Source organism: Falco rusticolus, chromosome 12, assembly GCF_015220075.1.
Source record: "Falco rusticolus isolate bFalRus1 chromosome 12, bFalRus1.pri, whole genome shotgun sequence".
NCBI classification, from domain to species: Eukaryota; Metazoa; Chordata; class Aves; order Falconiformes; family Falconidae; genus Falco; species Falco rusticolus.
The window spans coordinates 9466020-9483354 of NC_051198.1; the positions used below are offsets into that span (position 1 = coordinate 9466020).

At 38.4% G+C, this 17335-nt stretch overlaps 1 protein-coding gene across 1 annotated transcript in view; it reads left to right on the forward strand.

Moving 5' to 3' along the window:
• PRKD3 (protein kinase D3) overlaps window positions 1-17335 on the forward strand; it is a 45762-nt gene that overhangs the window by 11725 nt on the left and 16702 nt on the right. Inside the window, exons 3-10 of the mRNA XM_037405081.1 lie at window positions 2936-3074; window positions 4783-4914; window positions 5625-5782; window positions 7370-7559; window positions 10309-10386; window positions 12348-12531; window positions 14056-14179; window positions 16980-17057. Of these exons, the coding sequence (XP_037260978.1) occupies window positions 2936-3074; window positions 4783-4914; window positions 5625-5782; window positions 7370-7559; window positions 10309-10386; window positions 12348-12531; window positions 14056-14179; window positions 16980-17057 (1083 nt within the window). The remainder of the gene's footprint in view (window positions 1-2935; window positions 3075-4782; window positions 4915-5624; window positions 5783-7369; window positions 7560-10308; window positions 10387-12347; window positions 12532-14055; window positions 14180-16979; window positions 17058-17335) is intronic.

Here is a 17335-nt window from a genome sequence, read left to right on the forward strand (position 1 = left end):
CATAAGCATTCACGATATGTAGCTTAAAAGGTCAAGTAATGTAGGACTAAACAGGAGTGCTGATGCCATCACTTCTAGCAGTCAATAATAGGTGGGTTTGCTTTTTTACAATGCTTTTATGCCATATAAATTAATCTAGCCTTTATCTGGAATTCATTTGAAAAACAAATCTTAATTACAGGCATTATACTGTTATTTACAAACTTTGGACTTAATGTTGATGCAGCTTTCTAAGGAATGTAATGTCTCATATTTTCAATGATTACTGTTGCTGTCACAAAGAGGATTTGAGTATTCAGCTGTAACTTTGTTTATTATGTCTGCTAATGCTTTTTAGTCACCAAAATTGATGTTGTATGTTGAAAATATTTTAATAAATCCACAATTTGTACATGAGAATGGGTGGGTGGTGCTCAGGCAGAATACGTATCGTCGTAGCATTTAAAGAAAGTGCTTCTTGCTACATGATTATGTGACCTCTGGTTACTGGGGTAGGGGATTATGTGTAGGGATGTTCTGGCACCTGTGTGATAGGTTTATGATCTCTAAAAATGCAAAAAAAAGAGAAACAAAGACATCTTTATCAAAAGAAGGAGACTTAAACGTGTGAAATAGCTCTGGACGTTCCTTGGAATCTGTGGTTTGTAGGTGGTTCTATGAATTTAATACCAAGGGGCAACAGTTCACACTGATTCTCTGCATCGTCTCAGTTGTCCCTCCTGGCAGCTGAAATTAGTAGCAACATTAATAAAAGGTGTCATGTTTATCTGCAGACAGATGTATATCGTATTCATCTTGATTTTCTCTCCCTTTTCTTGGAATTAAGTTTTTCAGCAGCATGATGCAATTGATATGCTATAAATGGAAACTATCCTGAGGATACAGTTGATTATAGCATTGATGTAGTAGCTTCCTCTTGTTGACACTAGCATTAAGATGTGATACCTGGCTAAACAGTTTATATAGTATCAAGGAATAAAACTCACAGCACTTACTTAAAGAAATGAAACTATAGCTTGTTTTCTTGGTAATTGAGGCACAGTGGAATTTTAGTTAGAGCTTAAAGCAGGATCATGGAACTGCCAGTTCCCTTGGAAGAATTACTAGCGTGCTATATCTATGCATGTTCTGAATATAAAGTCAAGTCCTGTGTGTACTTGCAGAAATACTGAGACACATATTTGGACGGCACAACTAATTATCAAGCTTTTTATTTGCTTTCTTAATACAAGTAATCTTTGGGAAATTGGAAAGCTGTAATTTTCAGGGTATTAAAGGATATTTGCTAGTTATCAAGATGAATCAATGTATGAGTATACTGAATTATAATATGATGAGAGCAGTTCTTACAGGTAATTCCAGATGATGTCCAGGATTTTAAGCAATAGCATTTTACTGTATAAAGGTTTAAAAAGAATCTGGTTTAGGGACGTACAATGCTGCTGTTGTATCTGTACCATAATGGCTACTGTACAGAGTACAAGAGAGTATCAAAATCATGTAGGAAACCTAAGAGTGAGTTGGACGACAGAGGAAACAGTCTGCTGCTTTGGCACCAGCCCAGCAAATCAGTTTCTTGGTGCTGCAGATTAAATACCTACTGGTGTCAGTATAGTTTTGTCACATCCATCTTTTGCTTTTGCATGGGATAAATGGCACAAATTCTGCCTGTCTTTGTGATGGTCCAAGTAGATAGTATGCTTTGCACAACATGGGGATTCTTAAGTATTATGTGTAGTATAAATGTGTGTAGGGTGTGCACACCAAACCAGAGAAAGCCAACTTAATATTTCAGATAAAATTGCTACCAGAAAGAGGAAATTATCTTCTGTCTGAATGGGAAGGGAGCGTGAAAACAATGAGTGTGATAGATACCTTCATTATTTCTTTGTTTTGGTAGAAACAATTGACTACTTAGTTAAGTACAACTGATACACCACAAGCTTTATGTAGATTTAGACCCTGTTATTTATTGGCTGTGCAGGAGCTAAATTACCAAACTGTAGCCTGTTAGCTAATGAATTGAAAGCTTGTTGTGTGTTTTTTCCGTACTTTTCCCCACGTTCTTCCTGTTTTCTTCGGTGGAGCACTCCTGTGTGCGTGCCCACCTTGAGTGAATTCTGGTTTAAACAAAAAGGCTGAAGGAGCTGGTTGATTGGTACTCATGCCTCTCGAGGGTCTATTCCTACTCTTTCTCTGTGAGCTGTTTACTTTTAAGCTTTTCATTTTAAGAAGTTTTAATCATGCTTGCCAATATTTTGAAGAGTGGGGAAAATTCAGAATAAGAAAGCTATTTTCAGTGAGGTGTCTGGGAAAATGGCATGTTACTTAATGCATCTGTTCCCTAGATGGATTTGCAATATTATCTTCTGTCCTGTTGGAATCGAGTTTTCCTTTTCTTGCATCTGCAGATCTAAACTGTTGTAGAACAACAACGTGAAGCCTCTCTTGACTTGCTCCTCCAGAAAAGCGTGGCAGGTGCTGCTGGAGTGTCTTGAGCTGAATACCTGCCTGACCAGTCTGTGAAATAAGGGTTACAGGTGGTAGTATCCGAGTTAGAATGACCTGTGTTTGCTTTCAGATGCCAGACTGATTATGCAGGTCTGAGAGATTAAAAATCCAAAGAAACAAAAACACTTAACATTTTTTCTCTTCAGGTTTTGAAAAAAACTGTTGGTAAGAGGGAATGAGGAAGTTGGTATTGATAGATTTTATATATTCTGTTTTGGTGTGGGTTTTTGGTTGTTATTGTGCTTTTTTTAACCTTTTTATGCTCCATTTCAGTTCAGAAAATGCTTCCGTTCCTCAAAAATAGGCAGATCTGTTTTTTCATGGAACATTTAAAATGCTCAAATTCTGTAACTGTTATTAAAAACATTTATGGATAGGATTATCAAAGAGCATGTGTTAATTCAGAGTTTGCTTTCTATTGCAGTTCCCAGAGTGTGGTTTCTTTGGCATGTATGACAAAATTCTCCTCTTCCGTCATGACCTGAACTCAGATAATATTTTGCAACGAATTACATCAGCAGAAGAGATCCATGAGGGAGATCTTGTTGAGGTTGTGCTCTCTGGTAGGTATTGTTGTAACAGTGGAACAGTGCTTTATTCAGTAGATTAAAAAAAATAGGACTTTATGGAACATTATTATCGTGCTTGCCTTGAGCTCTTTAAGTCTCATACTGGGTCACTGTTTTGGGGTAGAGGTTTCCAAGAAAATCCATGTGGTACTGAAATTCCAGTACACAGTTTTGCTATCATTTCATTGTCATATTTTAATCTTCTTCAGGTCTACTATTAGAAACAAATCTGAATTATAAGAATATGAATTTATAATTATGATAATATAAGTTTATTATCATAATTGTTGAAGCTGAATTGTAGGTAGGATTCAGAATTTGCTCTTCTAGCCCTGTTGTTGGCTTTCTCTTGCTTTGATCTGTCTTTCTGTTCTGTAGCTTTTGCCGTTGATGGTTTATACTGCTAAAAGGCTTCATATAAACGTAGTTGCTGAATCATAATATAAGGACAGCCTCTTAATGGTTATTGTAGTACTTGAAAACAGTTTATTTTAAATGATAAAGTTTAATGATAAACTCTCCTTAGAGTGGTGGCTATTAACCTGTGGTACTCTTTAATAATGAGGACAAAAAAAGCCCAAACTCCTAACTGATTTGAGCTGTGTTTCATTGATAACTTGTTGAATTCAACCAAAAGCTGGCTGCGGTTAAACTACAAATAAAAGTTGGACTAGTATCGAGCAGTTCTTTCAGACTTCAAGGACTAAGTGCCAAACTGAGGTTATGTTCTAGAAAAAGAGATCTCTTGGCTGTCGTGGGATCAGATTTGTAAGTTAGATCAATAAAGTATGACTTCCAGTCATAAGGCTGTGTTCCTTGGCTGCGTTTCAGGACCTGCTGTTGTAGGCATGTCTAGGCTGTTCAGTAGTTGATCATCTTGGTTTGAGCTTTTCATCGCTCCTGGTGAATGCCGTATTTGGAAAAATTGTTGTGTGTGCCTCTTCCTGACAATCTCTGACAGTTTCCTTATAAACAGACCAAAGAAATTGATGCATTTTGAAGACACGTAAACCTCTTTCTGCAGGGTTTTAAAGCAGACATGATAATCTGAATATGCAGTATATATTTGATCAAAGAATAATAGCCATCAGGGCAAGGTAATGTTGATGTAAAATACCAGTTTCTTTTCTTTTTTTTACATTCCAAAGAAATAGGACAAAAATTTCATTTAAATATATCCAGGCTTGTTTAAGAAAAAGGACATTACTAGTGAAGTTTCCAGTGTTCCATGGAAACTATCCACAGTTCTGTTTTGGTAGGGTTCAATCTAATAAACTTTTACTGAAAAAGTCCTTTAGAAGATAAAAATGTAACCTGTAGAACTGTCCTTTGGAAAATTCTGAAGGTTACAAAGCAGCTTGAAAATGAACTTGCTCTTTCAAGCGTTTACTGTTGATTTTAGCAAAGCTTGTTGGATTTGTCTTCTCAGCTTAGTGAAGTTTTCAACATTGTGACTCATACTGTTGATCAGCTGTGGCTATTAGCCTACAGAATCCAATGGATTTTTTTTTCCTCGATAAAAAAGCTGCTGAAAAGTATGTGATCTTCTAAATGCATATCTAAATAGTGTACAGTGAAATGCTGATGTCTAAACAGCTCATGAGTGTTCTTTGGATCTGCCATTTTTAAAACAATTTATTTTTTCCATCAATCCTTGTTGATCCTGTGGCAAGAACCATAACTTACTGCAATTTTTTAAAAGCTTTGGCTACAGTTGAAGATTTCCAGATTCGTCCTCATGCACTTTATGTGCATTCCTACAAGGCTCCTACTTTTTGTGACTACTGCGGAGAGATGCTTTGGGGTTTGGTACGACAAGGATTAAAATGTGAAGGTAAGTCTGTGATTCTTAGTGTATTTTTGTATATATGTATCTGTGTAAGATGTGGAAGAAGAAATTGTATCTTGTGCAATATGTTAGCACATGATAAATACAGTATTTCATAGAGTTGGAATGGGTTGTGCATCAGGAAACCCGAGTTCTGATCCTAGCATTAACACAAACTGTGTGTGACCTTGGGCAAATGTCTGAAGATGTGTTCTTGTTTCCCCGCTTTGAAAAAAATTAGTTAGCTTACAAGTGTGTGCTTTACACAAGGAGCACAGACTTCGGAGAGACTCCCGGAGGGGAATCCCTTTCCTTATGGCCTTCCTCCAGCTGGCTATGGAGCACCCTGCAGCCTGCTGTCAGGTACTGGCGCTGCCTGCTCACTGCCTTCTCCCTGGCTCTTGTGCTCCAGCAGGAGGGACTGGTGCCAGCCTCCTGGTGGGAGGAGAAGTGAGAAGCACGGATCTGCTGCTTTGGAGCCTTAGGCTTTGTTCTAGAGCGGGGCTGACAGGAGACCAGTATTATAGCAAATAGTGCAAAAAAAGCCGTTTGTGTATCGCACCAAGAACACTAAAATAAGAGAATTTAACAGAACAATATTTCTGCCTTTACAGTTTTCCTGGATCGTATTTTTAACTGCTTTATCAAAATATTAGTACTGTTTTTGTTAATTTGAATGTTGGGAGTTTTTTGTCTAAAAAACCCTTATCTTTCAGGTTGTGGGTTAAACTACCATAAGCGATGTGCCTTCAAGATTCCAAATAACTGCAGTGGAGTGAGAAAGAGGCGTCTGTCTAATGTGTCTTTGCCAGGAGCAGGGCTTTCAGTCCCAAGACCAGCACAAGCTGAATACACATCCTCTGCCTCTGAAGAAGTATGTAGTGTGAAAGGGGGAACAGTTTCTGGCTTTAAATCCTTTCACCTCTGGGGAACTAGATAGTGTTGCAAGTGGCTTGTAACAAGTACAAAGGATTTGAGCTTAACCATTATGATTGGTTTTAGTTCTTTTTTAAATCTGGTGGGTCTTAGGCTGTGACACTCACTGGTAACTATTATTGCTGTGAGGAAAGGGAAGCAAATTACAACTTTCATGGAGAAATTTGTTATTGGCCTGTCACTCATATGAACTCTAAGAGCTTTGGTTTCAGGAATGGTAAAACACCTTGCTGCCTTTGTAATACAGATTTATTCTGTAATTACAGTATCAGTATAGAATAGTTACTTGGTTAAGGCAGTACAAATTGTAAGCTTTTATGGTGGGAGATGGAGAGAGTGTTCCTGACATGCTGTTAAGCTTTTCACAGAGTTAACCTTAAAAAAGCCAAGCCCTGTCAAGGAGGGTGTAGGGATGAAGAGCTTTACAGTAAAAACAGTCATCCATAATAGTTCTTTGTTATGATGATTGCTGAGAGGTTATTGATTATACTGCAACTATATGGGGATCATAAGACAGGACAGGCAGTGATAAGATACATTTGTTTCATTGCTGCTTTCACAGTGGGGTAAAAGCAGTGCTTTTGACACTTCATCTTTCCTACTTATCTAGTTCTATTACTGTACACTGTAATGATTCTTACCATAGTTTAAAATATAAACTTTACAGGTTGTCTAGTTCAAGAAAATAATTTTTTTAGCTAGAGGCTACAAAGCCTAGTCCTGAGTCATGAAAAATATTTATTCTGTTGTTTGTAACTATTGGTAAGATCTATTCAGTGAACACAGAATTGTAACCAGTTCTCCTATCACAGGATTTAACTGTGGTTTCTATGTGCGTGTTCAGTACCTCTGACACCTCTTCTGTGCTGTCCGATTTCAAATACTTGGCTCAGATGATCAGTAGTACCATGTTTGCAGTTCATCTTTCAGCCACCTTAAAATGCTTTAGGTACAAGGCCGAGTTCCTTTGTTTTTCTGTACACGTGAGTAAATGTAAGTTTATCCTGCTGAATGTTCAGTGTAATACTAAATGCCTTTTTTGTTTTTATTGCTGAAGCTTTTGTTTTAACTTAATTTAAAACTTAGTGTTTTAACCATCCACCCATCAAATCCACATCTCTCCAATTTTTAGAGAAGGGTGTTGTGGGGGACCATGTCAAAGGCCTTACAGAAGTTCAGACAGATGACATTCATTGCTCTTCCCTTGTCCACTGATGTAGTCACTCCATCATGGAAGTCCAGTAGGTTGGTCTGGCAGGACTTTCCCTCGGTGAAGCCATGCTAGCTATCTCTAATCATCTCCCTGCCCTCCACGTGCCTTAGCATAGCTTCTAGGAGGATCTGTTCCATGATCTTCCCACGCACAGAGGTGAGGCTGAGGTTGCTAGTTCCCAGGGTCCTCCTTTCTACCCTTTTTAAAAATGGGTGCAATGTTTGCCTCTTCCCAGTCACCAGGGACTTCTCACCTGCCATGACTTTGAAAAGTCATGTTTTGGTGCAAATCATGTATACCTTCTTTATTCAGCGGTGCTGCCCAGAACCTAGTAAGAGGATTCCCTCCTGGAGTGGCCGTCCCATCTGGATGGAGAAGATGGTGCTTTGCAGAGTGAAGGTTCCACACACCTTTGCTGTTCACTCTTACACTCGCCCCACCATATGCCAGTATTGCAAACGGCTGCTCAAGGGCCTGTTTCGCCAAGGAATGCAGTGTAAAGGTAAACATTTAATGTTCTGCTGCAGTGATAAATTCCAGTAAAGGTCTTGTTTTAAAACTGTTTTCAACGTAACATTTTGGTTGCAGAAGGTTGTATACTGTGAAACGGGGCAGTGTAAGTTTTGAAAAATTTTCTATTTTTGAAAGGATAACAGCAGCCCTCATTTTCGTTTTAGTAGACTATGCATTGGATGTGTTTTTTGGAAAAATAAGATGTAATCACATGTAGATTAAATTAGGAACACCTTAATTCTAGAAGGATAATTCTAAATTAATAAAAATGGGAAATACTTGTCTTTGATCAATGTCTGTCTTCTAGGCTAATCACTAAAGAATTTGTAAGTTTTCATTATGTTATTCTAGCACAGAATAGTTATTATCTTCTGGAAAAATTTTATCCAGGTAGGTGCCTCTTCTGAATTAGATTAGGCTTAGGTTTTTATTTAACCTATGTTAAGATGCATGACTGCAATTCCCAGACCCTTCCTATGACATTGTGATCTTTTTCTGGCTCTTTATTGCTGGATAGTGCGGATCTGTCAGCTGCTTTGCAGGAAAGAAAACTAGTGATGAATCATAAACATTAGTATGTAAAGGACTTTACATTTCTCTCATGTGAGTTTGTCAGATGTGAGTACCAAAGATCAACATTTGGAAAGAGGTTGCTTAATACGCTTTCAATTTTCTTTAGTAGAAGAAAGCAAGAATTGTAAGCTTATAGCTGTGTTAACTTTCTTTTGACTAAAATACTACTGTCTTATGTAAGTAAGGAACCAGTTTTCTCTTTCCTTTATGTCTTTGTTTATTTGCAGTCTTTGTAGCCTGTTTGAAGTCTGAATCCTGAACTGGTTTTGATTTTTTTTTTTTGGTTTTTTTTGAGTCAGTGTGTCTCTTGGATACATGTAATACATAAATAATGAAGCCTGAAAAGGTGCTTTGCCATTTTAACGTATAGATGCTACTGACTGGATACAGTTGTTGTAACTGTATATCCAGCTGAACAAATGGGGCTACCAGGTCAGTTTCAGGGAATGAATGACATGGGACAAAACAGCATGTGTGTGTGGAAAACAAGCCTAGAGAAATGTTATGTATATGCACAGGACAGAACCAAATATATTAATAGGACTCCATTTATGCAGTATGATCCTATAAATATTTTTAATATATCGGGAGTTGATATCAAACAATCAAAATATTTTCATACTGCTTTCTCCTACAGATTCTTAAGGTTTCCCATCGACTTCCTTGTGCACATTCCCAAAGCTTGGGGTCTTTCAGCAGTCCCATGTTCCTGAGTACCCGTAAGAGCCCTGGATTTCTTGAATTCATCCAGGCTTCTACTTGGACTCTGAGGATGATCTTTGGGATTGCTAAGGCTGTATTTGTGGTAATAAACTAAATGTGCCCAGAACATTCCTGGACACCTGAGGTCAACTGGGACAAAATGACCTGTACTCATGAACAAGTTTTCTTAGCATCCCAGCCTGGGTGGCTGTATGTTGGGAACAGTGATGCTCTGGTTTATGAAATAGACCTGGGAACTGTTTGGGATTGTACTAATGGTGTGGGCCAAAAGCATGCTAGGGAATATTTCTTACTGTTTCCTAGACTAGAGAGTTGCATTGCAGTACCCAAGAATGTTTCTAGCTGTAGTTTAATTTATTAGGATTGTCTCGCTCTTAGTCTTTCTAGTTCCTTGGTAGGATTTGAAATACGTTTCTTCCAGCCCCCTCCAAACTAGGGAAGTAAACATATTCTGTAAAATGGACTGAAAACAGTGCTATAGAAATGACAGTTCACTGGTCTCATCCTAGGATGTTTCCTCGTAGGCACTCAGAAGCTGAACAGGATTGTATTCTGCTCCAGAGTTTGGCTTCTCTGCTACTAAAACCAGGGGGGATGATGATAAATTTTTCTTGTCTGGCCTTAAAAGGAGAGCACAATGAGCTTTATTTGGAGAGCATAAAAGGAATAAATTATCAGTTTGAAAACAGTTGTGGGGGCAGTAGGGAGTTTTGAAATTAATGATGTTATATAGAGTTGAAAATTACAGTGATACTGCTAATAAAGGAAATTCCTGTTAATACTGCTATTGTCATATGCTGGACTTTGTTCAGTAGGCTGCATCTGATACCTCAGATGTAGAAATGGCACACATCCAGGTTAGATTCCATCTCCACGTCAGGCCAGATCTGGACATAACATTATTCTGTCTGCCCTGTGTCAGCAGGCAGAAATGGAGCTTCAGTGTTCAGCCAAATTTGTAATCTGAATGACAGGGCAACTGGCCTTTGGGATTTACTGCAGAGCATATTTGCGCTGTGATATAGGTGTGTGATCCTGGAGGCTCTGATGGCTGCAAGTCTTAGGCAGCAGGTGGGGAAAAATGATAGAGATGGGATTTAAATCATATAGCAATGGGAAAAAGGATGTGGAACAAATGAGAGGATGGGAAAAATGACATCATAATGGAAAACATGAACTACAGAGAAAGCTAGAGAAGCAGAAAACTTTTCTACTGGAAAGGGAAGCGCTGACATAATACATAGTGGTTGGGCAAATCAACATGTGACATCAGGACAAGATTGTTGATTTCCTTCTGGAGGTGACCTCATTTGGTGCTGTCTTCAGTTACATGCAAATGTATGAATCTGAACTGAAGCTTGCAGTGGAAGTAGTGAATGATAGAATGTTAGTGTTTGAGAAGGAGTAAGGTTCTGGTATCATGGACTTACCTTCTGTTTTAGATTGCAGATTCAACTGCCACAAACGCTGTGCGTCTAAAGTTCCTAGAGACTGTCTTGGAGAGGTGATTTTCAATGGAGGTAAGATGAGAGATGTGCTTTCAAATACTGACAGATCTTTGGAGGCTTAACAAGATGCATTAGCTTTTGGATGCCTCGTCTGAATATTTTACATCTTTTTATTTTATCTTCCTTTTTTTGTTTTTTTCACTAGAGATTTCTAACAGTTAAGAAGATTCACCGTAAAACTTATACTGTGACGACTTTAATTTTAATCAGTCTTGGCAAGTACAGTATATTTTGCCTGAGATTGCTCAAGGGAAATAAATCAAGAAGCCTCAGTGTACAAAAATTAAACATCTGTTGTGATCAGTCGGCTCATTGTTCACCATGAAATACATATTTTCAAATGTTAATATCTGAAGACAAATACCATTTTTTTGTGACTTTCTCATATCCATGGTTTTTAGTGGCCAGTTATGCCAGTGGTTTATGAGGTGAAAGAGAAAGGAAAGAACCAAGCCTAACCAAACCAAAAAACCCCGCTCTAATTTTTTGGTACCTCAGTTAAGTAGGAGTGTGTTCTGAATAGACCTTACAGAGTTGAAAGGGGAAGGTGGGGAACACTATGTGGAAAAAAGTTCAGAGTCTTATTCTTACAAGTCTTAGACCAGTGTTAAGGTGATGAAAGGTGGGATGGATGGGCAGACAGTGAGGTGGACTGAATGCTGGTTGAATGTATAGGGCTAGAGGGTGGCAGTTAGTGGCATGAAGTCCAGTTGGAGGCTGGTAACTAGTAAGGTACCCCAGGGATCAGTACCGGGTCCAATCCTGTTCAACATCTTCATTAATGATCTGGATGATGGGGCCGAGTGTACCCTCGGCAACTTTGCTTTTGGCTGGGATGACTGGCTGATATGCCAGAGGGACTTGGACAGGCTGGAGAAATGGGCTCACAGGGGTTGTTGGACCAAATGATCTCCAGAGGTCCCCTCCAACTTCAGCCATTCTGTGACTGTTGCCCAAACTCTCGATCCTTGATGCACGCGTTTTTGAGGGGAATGAAATTGGTGACACCTGACTCAGAGACCTGGGCAGCAGCCTTGTTAGCCAGTGGGTCCCTTGCTGTTGCACAGTGTATCCCATCCTTTCATGCCTGCCTTCTCCAGCTCCAAGGCTTTTGCCTAGGTCTTGAGATTGGTGGCCATGAACAATAGTGTGCATCATGTTGCTGCTGCAGCCTGTTTTCACCACCCTTGCGATGCTAAGGTGCTAGGGCACGTAGTTTGGGAACTACGATTTCATACAACCCTGTGGACATAAGGAGTTGTTTGTTTTTTTGTTCTTTCTCCCACTCTTAAATTGAGCCCTCCCTAGACCAAAAAAACCCAAAAAACCCAACCAAAAAACAAACCAAGAAACCCGCTACAGAGGAATGTATTTGTATGTTTTAATTTTTAATTTTCCACAGTGCAAGTTGTACAGCTTTTGGAAACTTTAAACTTCTGCCAGCAGAGAGTCAGATGTGAATAAAATCTGTTCTGCTTTTTTCCTGCAATACCATGGCCCCCATTTTCCCTTTTTACTTTTGCTATTTTTGGGCTACAAGGGCAGCAAGAACAGAATTGGGTTTCTGTTGAGGGAGAGTTTCATTTGCACGGGAACAATTCTCTGGGTCACCTCGAGCCATTGAAAGGTTAATTTGCACTGATAACTTGTGGAACAGAATTAATGTGATTTATCTTTTAGACCTTAAGCTTTTCACTCTGTTTCTTGCACTGTGACTCTTGTTTTATTTGGGTCTCTTTTGCCTTGGCATTTAGCGCAACTGAATTGATCATGTGCATTAGCATGCTCTGCGTTATTTAGCAAAAACTTGAGGATTATGTATATTCTGATTGTAGTTTTGTGTTTATTTGCATAAATGTGACCCGAAGAAGAAATTTGGGGGTTTTGGGGGGGTTTCTTTGTGGTGTGGGTTTGTTGGTTTTTTTAATTAATTGTGTATTTAAAATAATACCTCAATCCTGTGTTGTTTCCAGAACCTGCTAGCCCAGGCCAGGACTTGGACATGCCAATGGAAGTTGATAGCAGTGAAATGAACAGTGATGGTAGTCGAGGTCTAGATGATGCTGAAGAGCCCTCTCCTCCAGAGGACAAAATCTTCTTTATGGATCCATCTGACCTTGATGCAGACAAAGATGAGGAAGCTGTCAAAACCATCAGGTAAGTCATAAGGTGGATCTCTTTGCTCCAGACATACTTTCCTCAGTATTGTGAGTAAAATATTTCTGATTAGCCCAGTTCTACTCCTTAAGTGTTGTGTTTTCATTTGTGTTTTTTTTAATTATTATTTTAACTTGAAAATTCTTTGTAAAGTTGTCCTGTCTGAAGAAAATCTGAAACATAAACAAATTAAAATAGTATAGTCTCTTCTAATCGGAAAAAAGTGCTGTGCTATGACTGTTACCAAAGAAATAAAACCAGATTATCAAAACATGGTAAAATTTATGGCTTAACATGTCTGAGACATGACTAAGGTCTTTGTGACTTTAGCCTGCTTTAGTTACTGTTACACATGTGTTGATTTAAAAGGAATTACTGGAGATATTTTAATAGTCACATCATAGCCTATATGCATTTTAGCAAAGGTTTACTTTGTATCTTGAATGTGACTTTTCTGAAGTCTTCTATGCCATAACTGTTACACAGTTTTTTTAATCAAGTTTAGTCTTTTTACTTTCTGTGTTATCCTAAGTAGCATCATCCTGATTTTCTTAAGTCATTCTTAATAACGTAAGACCAGTTGTGTTAGGTCAAACTAAAGGTGGTTTTTGCTCAGGGCTTAATAGCAAATACGTGAGGAAGAGCATATAGTGATACCTTCCCAGCTTTCAGTCATTTGTAGCTGAGGGACTTCCCAAGTTGGAAATAGCATTTTTTGTGTGTTACACCTCTAGGTAGGATTTTTCCATTTATTTCTAATCAGACTTGAAGCAATTAGGTTTTGGCACGTACAACAACCTGTGGCAGCCAATTCTACTATGTAACTGTGTGCTGTGTTAAAGCATCCTTACATCTTTGGTTTTGAAGCTCCCTTGTAATTTCATTTGTTTACAAATGTTTCTGTTTGTGCCACATGTAGGAGTGCTGGTGTTAAGCAGGTGACTTAGTGGTTGAATCCATCTTCAGTGCTATTAAAACCTGAACGTTTAACTGATCACCCTGTCAGAGATAGTCAGATCCTTGTCTGTAGGACAGTTAATATCCTGAGCATTGATAAAATTTTCTAGTGCAGCTGTGATGTGAATCAGCACACCCCTGTTTATTGAAAGTATGCTTAGATAGGGACCTTGATTAGTGTATTAGTGCAATAACAATATTAAGAAGTAGCGTAGTCATCTTATGATGACAAGAGAAAATAATAGCAATGCTGATGTTAATTGTATTTTTATCCTGGATTAAGACCAGCAGTCTCGGCTAATTGTTTTGAGAGAGGATGGTTTCTGTAGGTGTCCTCAATCCTGTGGTTTTTCTGTGTTCTGTAATTTTAAGTATGGCAGTACTTGCAGGTGGAGAGCCAGGGGGAGCTCGGATGCCTTGTCAGTTTCATCTGTGGATGAGATTTGTATGAGAAGAAAAGGTGCCTGTTCCTGAAAATTATGGGCTAAATGTGTAGTACCAGTATAATTGCAGTACTTTTGTATTTTAACTTGTTAAATATTAACTGTTCTTATCTTTTTTTTTTAGTCCTTCCACAAGCAATAATATTCCTCTCATGAGAGTTGTACAGTCCATCAAGCACACAAAGAGGAAGAGCAGTACAATGGTGAAGGAAGGATGGATGGTCCACTATACTAGTAGAGACAATCTGGTCAGTGGCTTCAGTTCCTTCCTATATTAAGTTAAATTATTTCTCTAAACCAGTGTATTTTATTTCTTTTATTTAGGTATCTGTTTTACAATATCATTTGAAAGAACTTAGCCATGATATTCATTATAAAGAGAGATGGTGCAAAGGAGAAACTGCAGTTTATTAAAAATTCTTCATGTGGTGATTCAACAGTATTTTTCCTTCACCCTTTTAAGAAGTGTCTCTAAATTGTCTCAAACGAATTGCACATTTCAAGATTTCAGCTTTTTTGAGATAATAATTTGGAATCATCTGCTTATGTCTTTCTGTTTAGCAGCTGAACTAAATATTTATATCAGTGTATTTATTTTACTACATGGAAAGGTGGAAATTATTATAAAATATGATGTGTACTGAAATCGTTGACACTATTATTCTAATGATCTAGGTGTTTATGTGTAGATATGCGAGCCCTTCATTCCTCTAGCAATTCACTCTATCTAAAAAGTAAGCATTATTGAACACCGTCCCCCACAAACTCATCATTCCTATTGATGTCAGTGAAATTAAGAGTTGTGGCTTGACTGTATGTCCCTGGGTATGCAAGCATCCTCCAAAAAGGCTACGTTGTTTGTTTCCAGTGCTACCAATAACGATCTTTTAATTGAACCTTCTTAGGCAAGCTCCTTGGTTTTGTCTGTTGAGGAACAACATACGGAAGAGTAACTGGTGTCCCTTAGAGTTGTCTGATGAGGGGGAGTCAATCATCTCGTCTTTTGATAGATTAATGAAAAGGATGAAGTGAAAAAGTTCCCAGATCTCATGAAGCACAGTGTGTCATATTGAGACTGTTCATGAAAGGCAGCATAAACACTTCTGCAGTCTTTGTCTCTATGCAGGTTCTGATTGAAGGGCACTTCAGGAATTTAGAGAAGCAAAGTTATTTAAGATCTGCTGAAACCGAGCTGAGGGGTGACGCTAGTCAGCTCAGGTTACTGTAGTATTTTTACTTCTTGTATTTGTCAACTAAATAGACTACTGCAAGTGCTCTGTTGGAAACTGCCTTAGAAAACATTTCTTTAAAGTACAGTTTTCTAATACCTAGGCATATTAATCACAAACCAAAGTAAGTATTTAGCGTATGGGATTCCAGCCAAGGCTATTTAACAGACACAATTGTTAAGGAAAAACTAAGTCCAGGTAGCAGGTGAAGATGAATAGTTCTAGCAGAACTATTCAGGGCAGACCTGGTATTTGACTCTGATTTAATCTGTCAGTACAGCCAGTAAATTTTTCCAGGGACTTTTTTGAACCTCTTCATAGAACAGTGATCAGACTGTACACCTTAGCTTAGTTTTGATTTTCTTCGTCTGGCAGTCTGGCTGCTACCTAGATGACATCTACTGAAAAAGGCCATTCAAATGAAGTGGAGTGCTCTGCCCCAAAGCAAGATACCTTCAGCCAAGCAAGATCTCACGGAGCTTCCTAATGGGAGGAGACTTCTGTATTAGGCATGACGACATGGGCTGTTTCCCTTGACCGCTCTGCTCTCAGCCATGTCAGACCTTTTCCTATTCCTGAAACAACTGGGGCTTTCTGTCCTTCCAAAGAGGTTCATTGTAACTGCAATATCTATGCTTCTCGCTGAGCGTGGATAACAAGATATTTCACCCTTTATAATGAGAAGTTTCTGTATCATTGTCTGTATTCTTTTTCTCACTCTGAGCCCATCCTTTCTCAGAATAGGCTATGGGCAAATTGTGAATCCATGAGTTACCAACCTGTTCCTTAATTCCCCACCTCCAAGGTCTTCCCCGATTCATGATTTAATAAAAAGCATATGTGTCCAAAGGACAGGTTCCCCCTTATGCTTTCACCCAGCTTCAGTTCAGTGCTGGCTGGGAATTCCATTTAGTTAAATCCATTCATGACTTAGTTCTCTTTGTTTAACCTCTGCAGGTAGTCTTAGCTTCCCCATGATAGAAGTGATTTAAGCTCTGGGGTATTATGTTTCAAACTTTGTCATCCTAGGCCAGAGCTGAGGGTCTTGGATTTTTGTCACAGGAAAATGGGAATGGGCTTCTAATTGTATGAGTGTGGTGCAAACAAAGTAAGTTAGATTCGTGCAGCCATATTAGCTTTATAAACGTTTTTTTTTTGTTTTGAGGAATGTTCTTCTGTTTAAAATTATGAGACTGTGTTATGTGCAACAGCTTATTCATGTTACTTTTTGGTGGAGAAGATATTTCTTATTGATGGAGACTTCCAGAAAATGGCTATTTAGTCTGTCTTGATTTCTATTTCGGCCCCTGCCTCCCCCCCCCCCCGCAGGATATTTTGTCCATGTGAATCTCATAATCTGTCTGTCTTGCCACTGTGTGCTTTGACCTTCTAGAGGTCTATGTTGACAAAAGAATTAAGGACTTGTTAGGCTGGCTCAGTCCTTGAGGGAGGGAGACAAAGCATGACCCCCACAATTGTTACTAAATTAAAATAATTGAGGTTTGTGAGCTTATGCACCTGGAGTGAAACCTGTGTAGATAAGTTTTTCCTGTATGAGATAACTTGTTGTCACTGTTGTTACTGTAAGGTAAGTGATACTCTTTTCTAGCTTGTGGAAGTAATTTTTGAGCCTCTTCCTGAGTTAAAAAATCTCTATAACCAAAGCATATTATCTCATGTATCTAGTCTTAAGATGCAACTGTAGATTAATGTTAATTTATTATCTTAGTAATTTAAAGCATTTCTTATGTAAATAATCAAATTTAAAAAGCCATAGCAGTGATTTATTCCTTATGTTATTATACTGTGCATTTTGTAGAGAAAAAGACATTACTGGAGACTGGACAGCAAATGCCTCACGCTATTTCAAAATGAATCTGGAACAAAATATTACAAGGTAATTAATGTTGAGTAATAATTATGTTACACTTGATTTACTCAGTGCTTTATAGAAAAGAAACCTATTTGTGAGCAGTATAGCATTATCTTCATTTCCCCATCTTTTTTAATCAAAACTGTGACCAGGTCAGTTGTTGGCCAAAGCTTCTAACTGAAAGGGACTAAGACTAACTCTTGAGAAGTTGCTTGCAGCTCCTGTTCTAATCCCCTTGAGTATGTTATCTCCTTATATTTTACGTGTAACGTTCTCCTGAATTACCTAGCATATTAAATTTT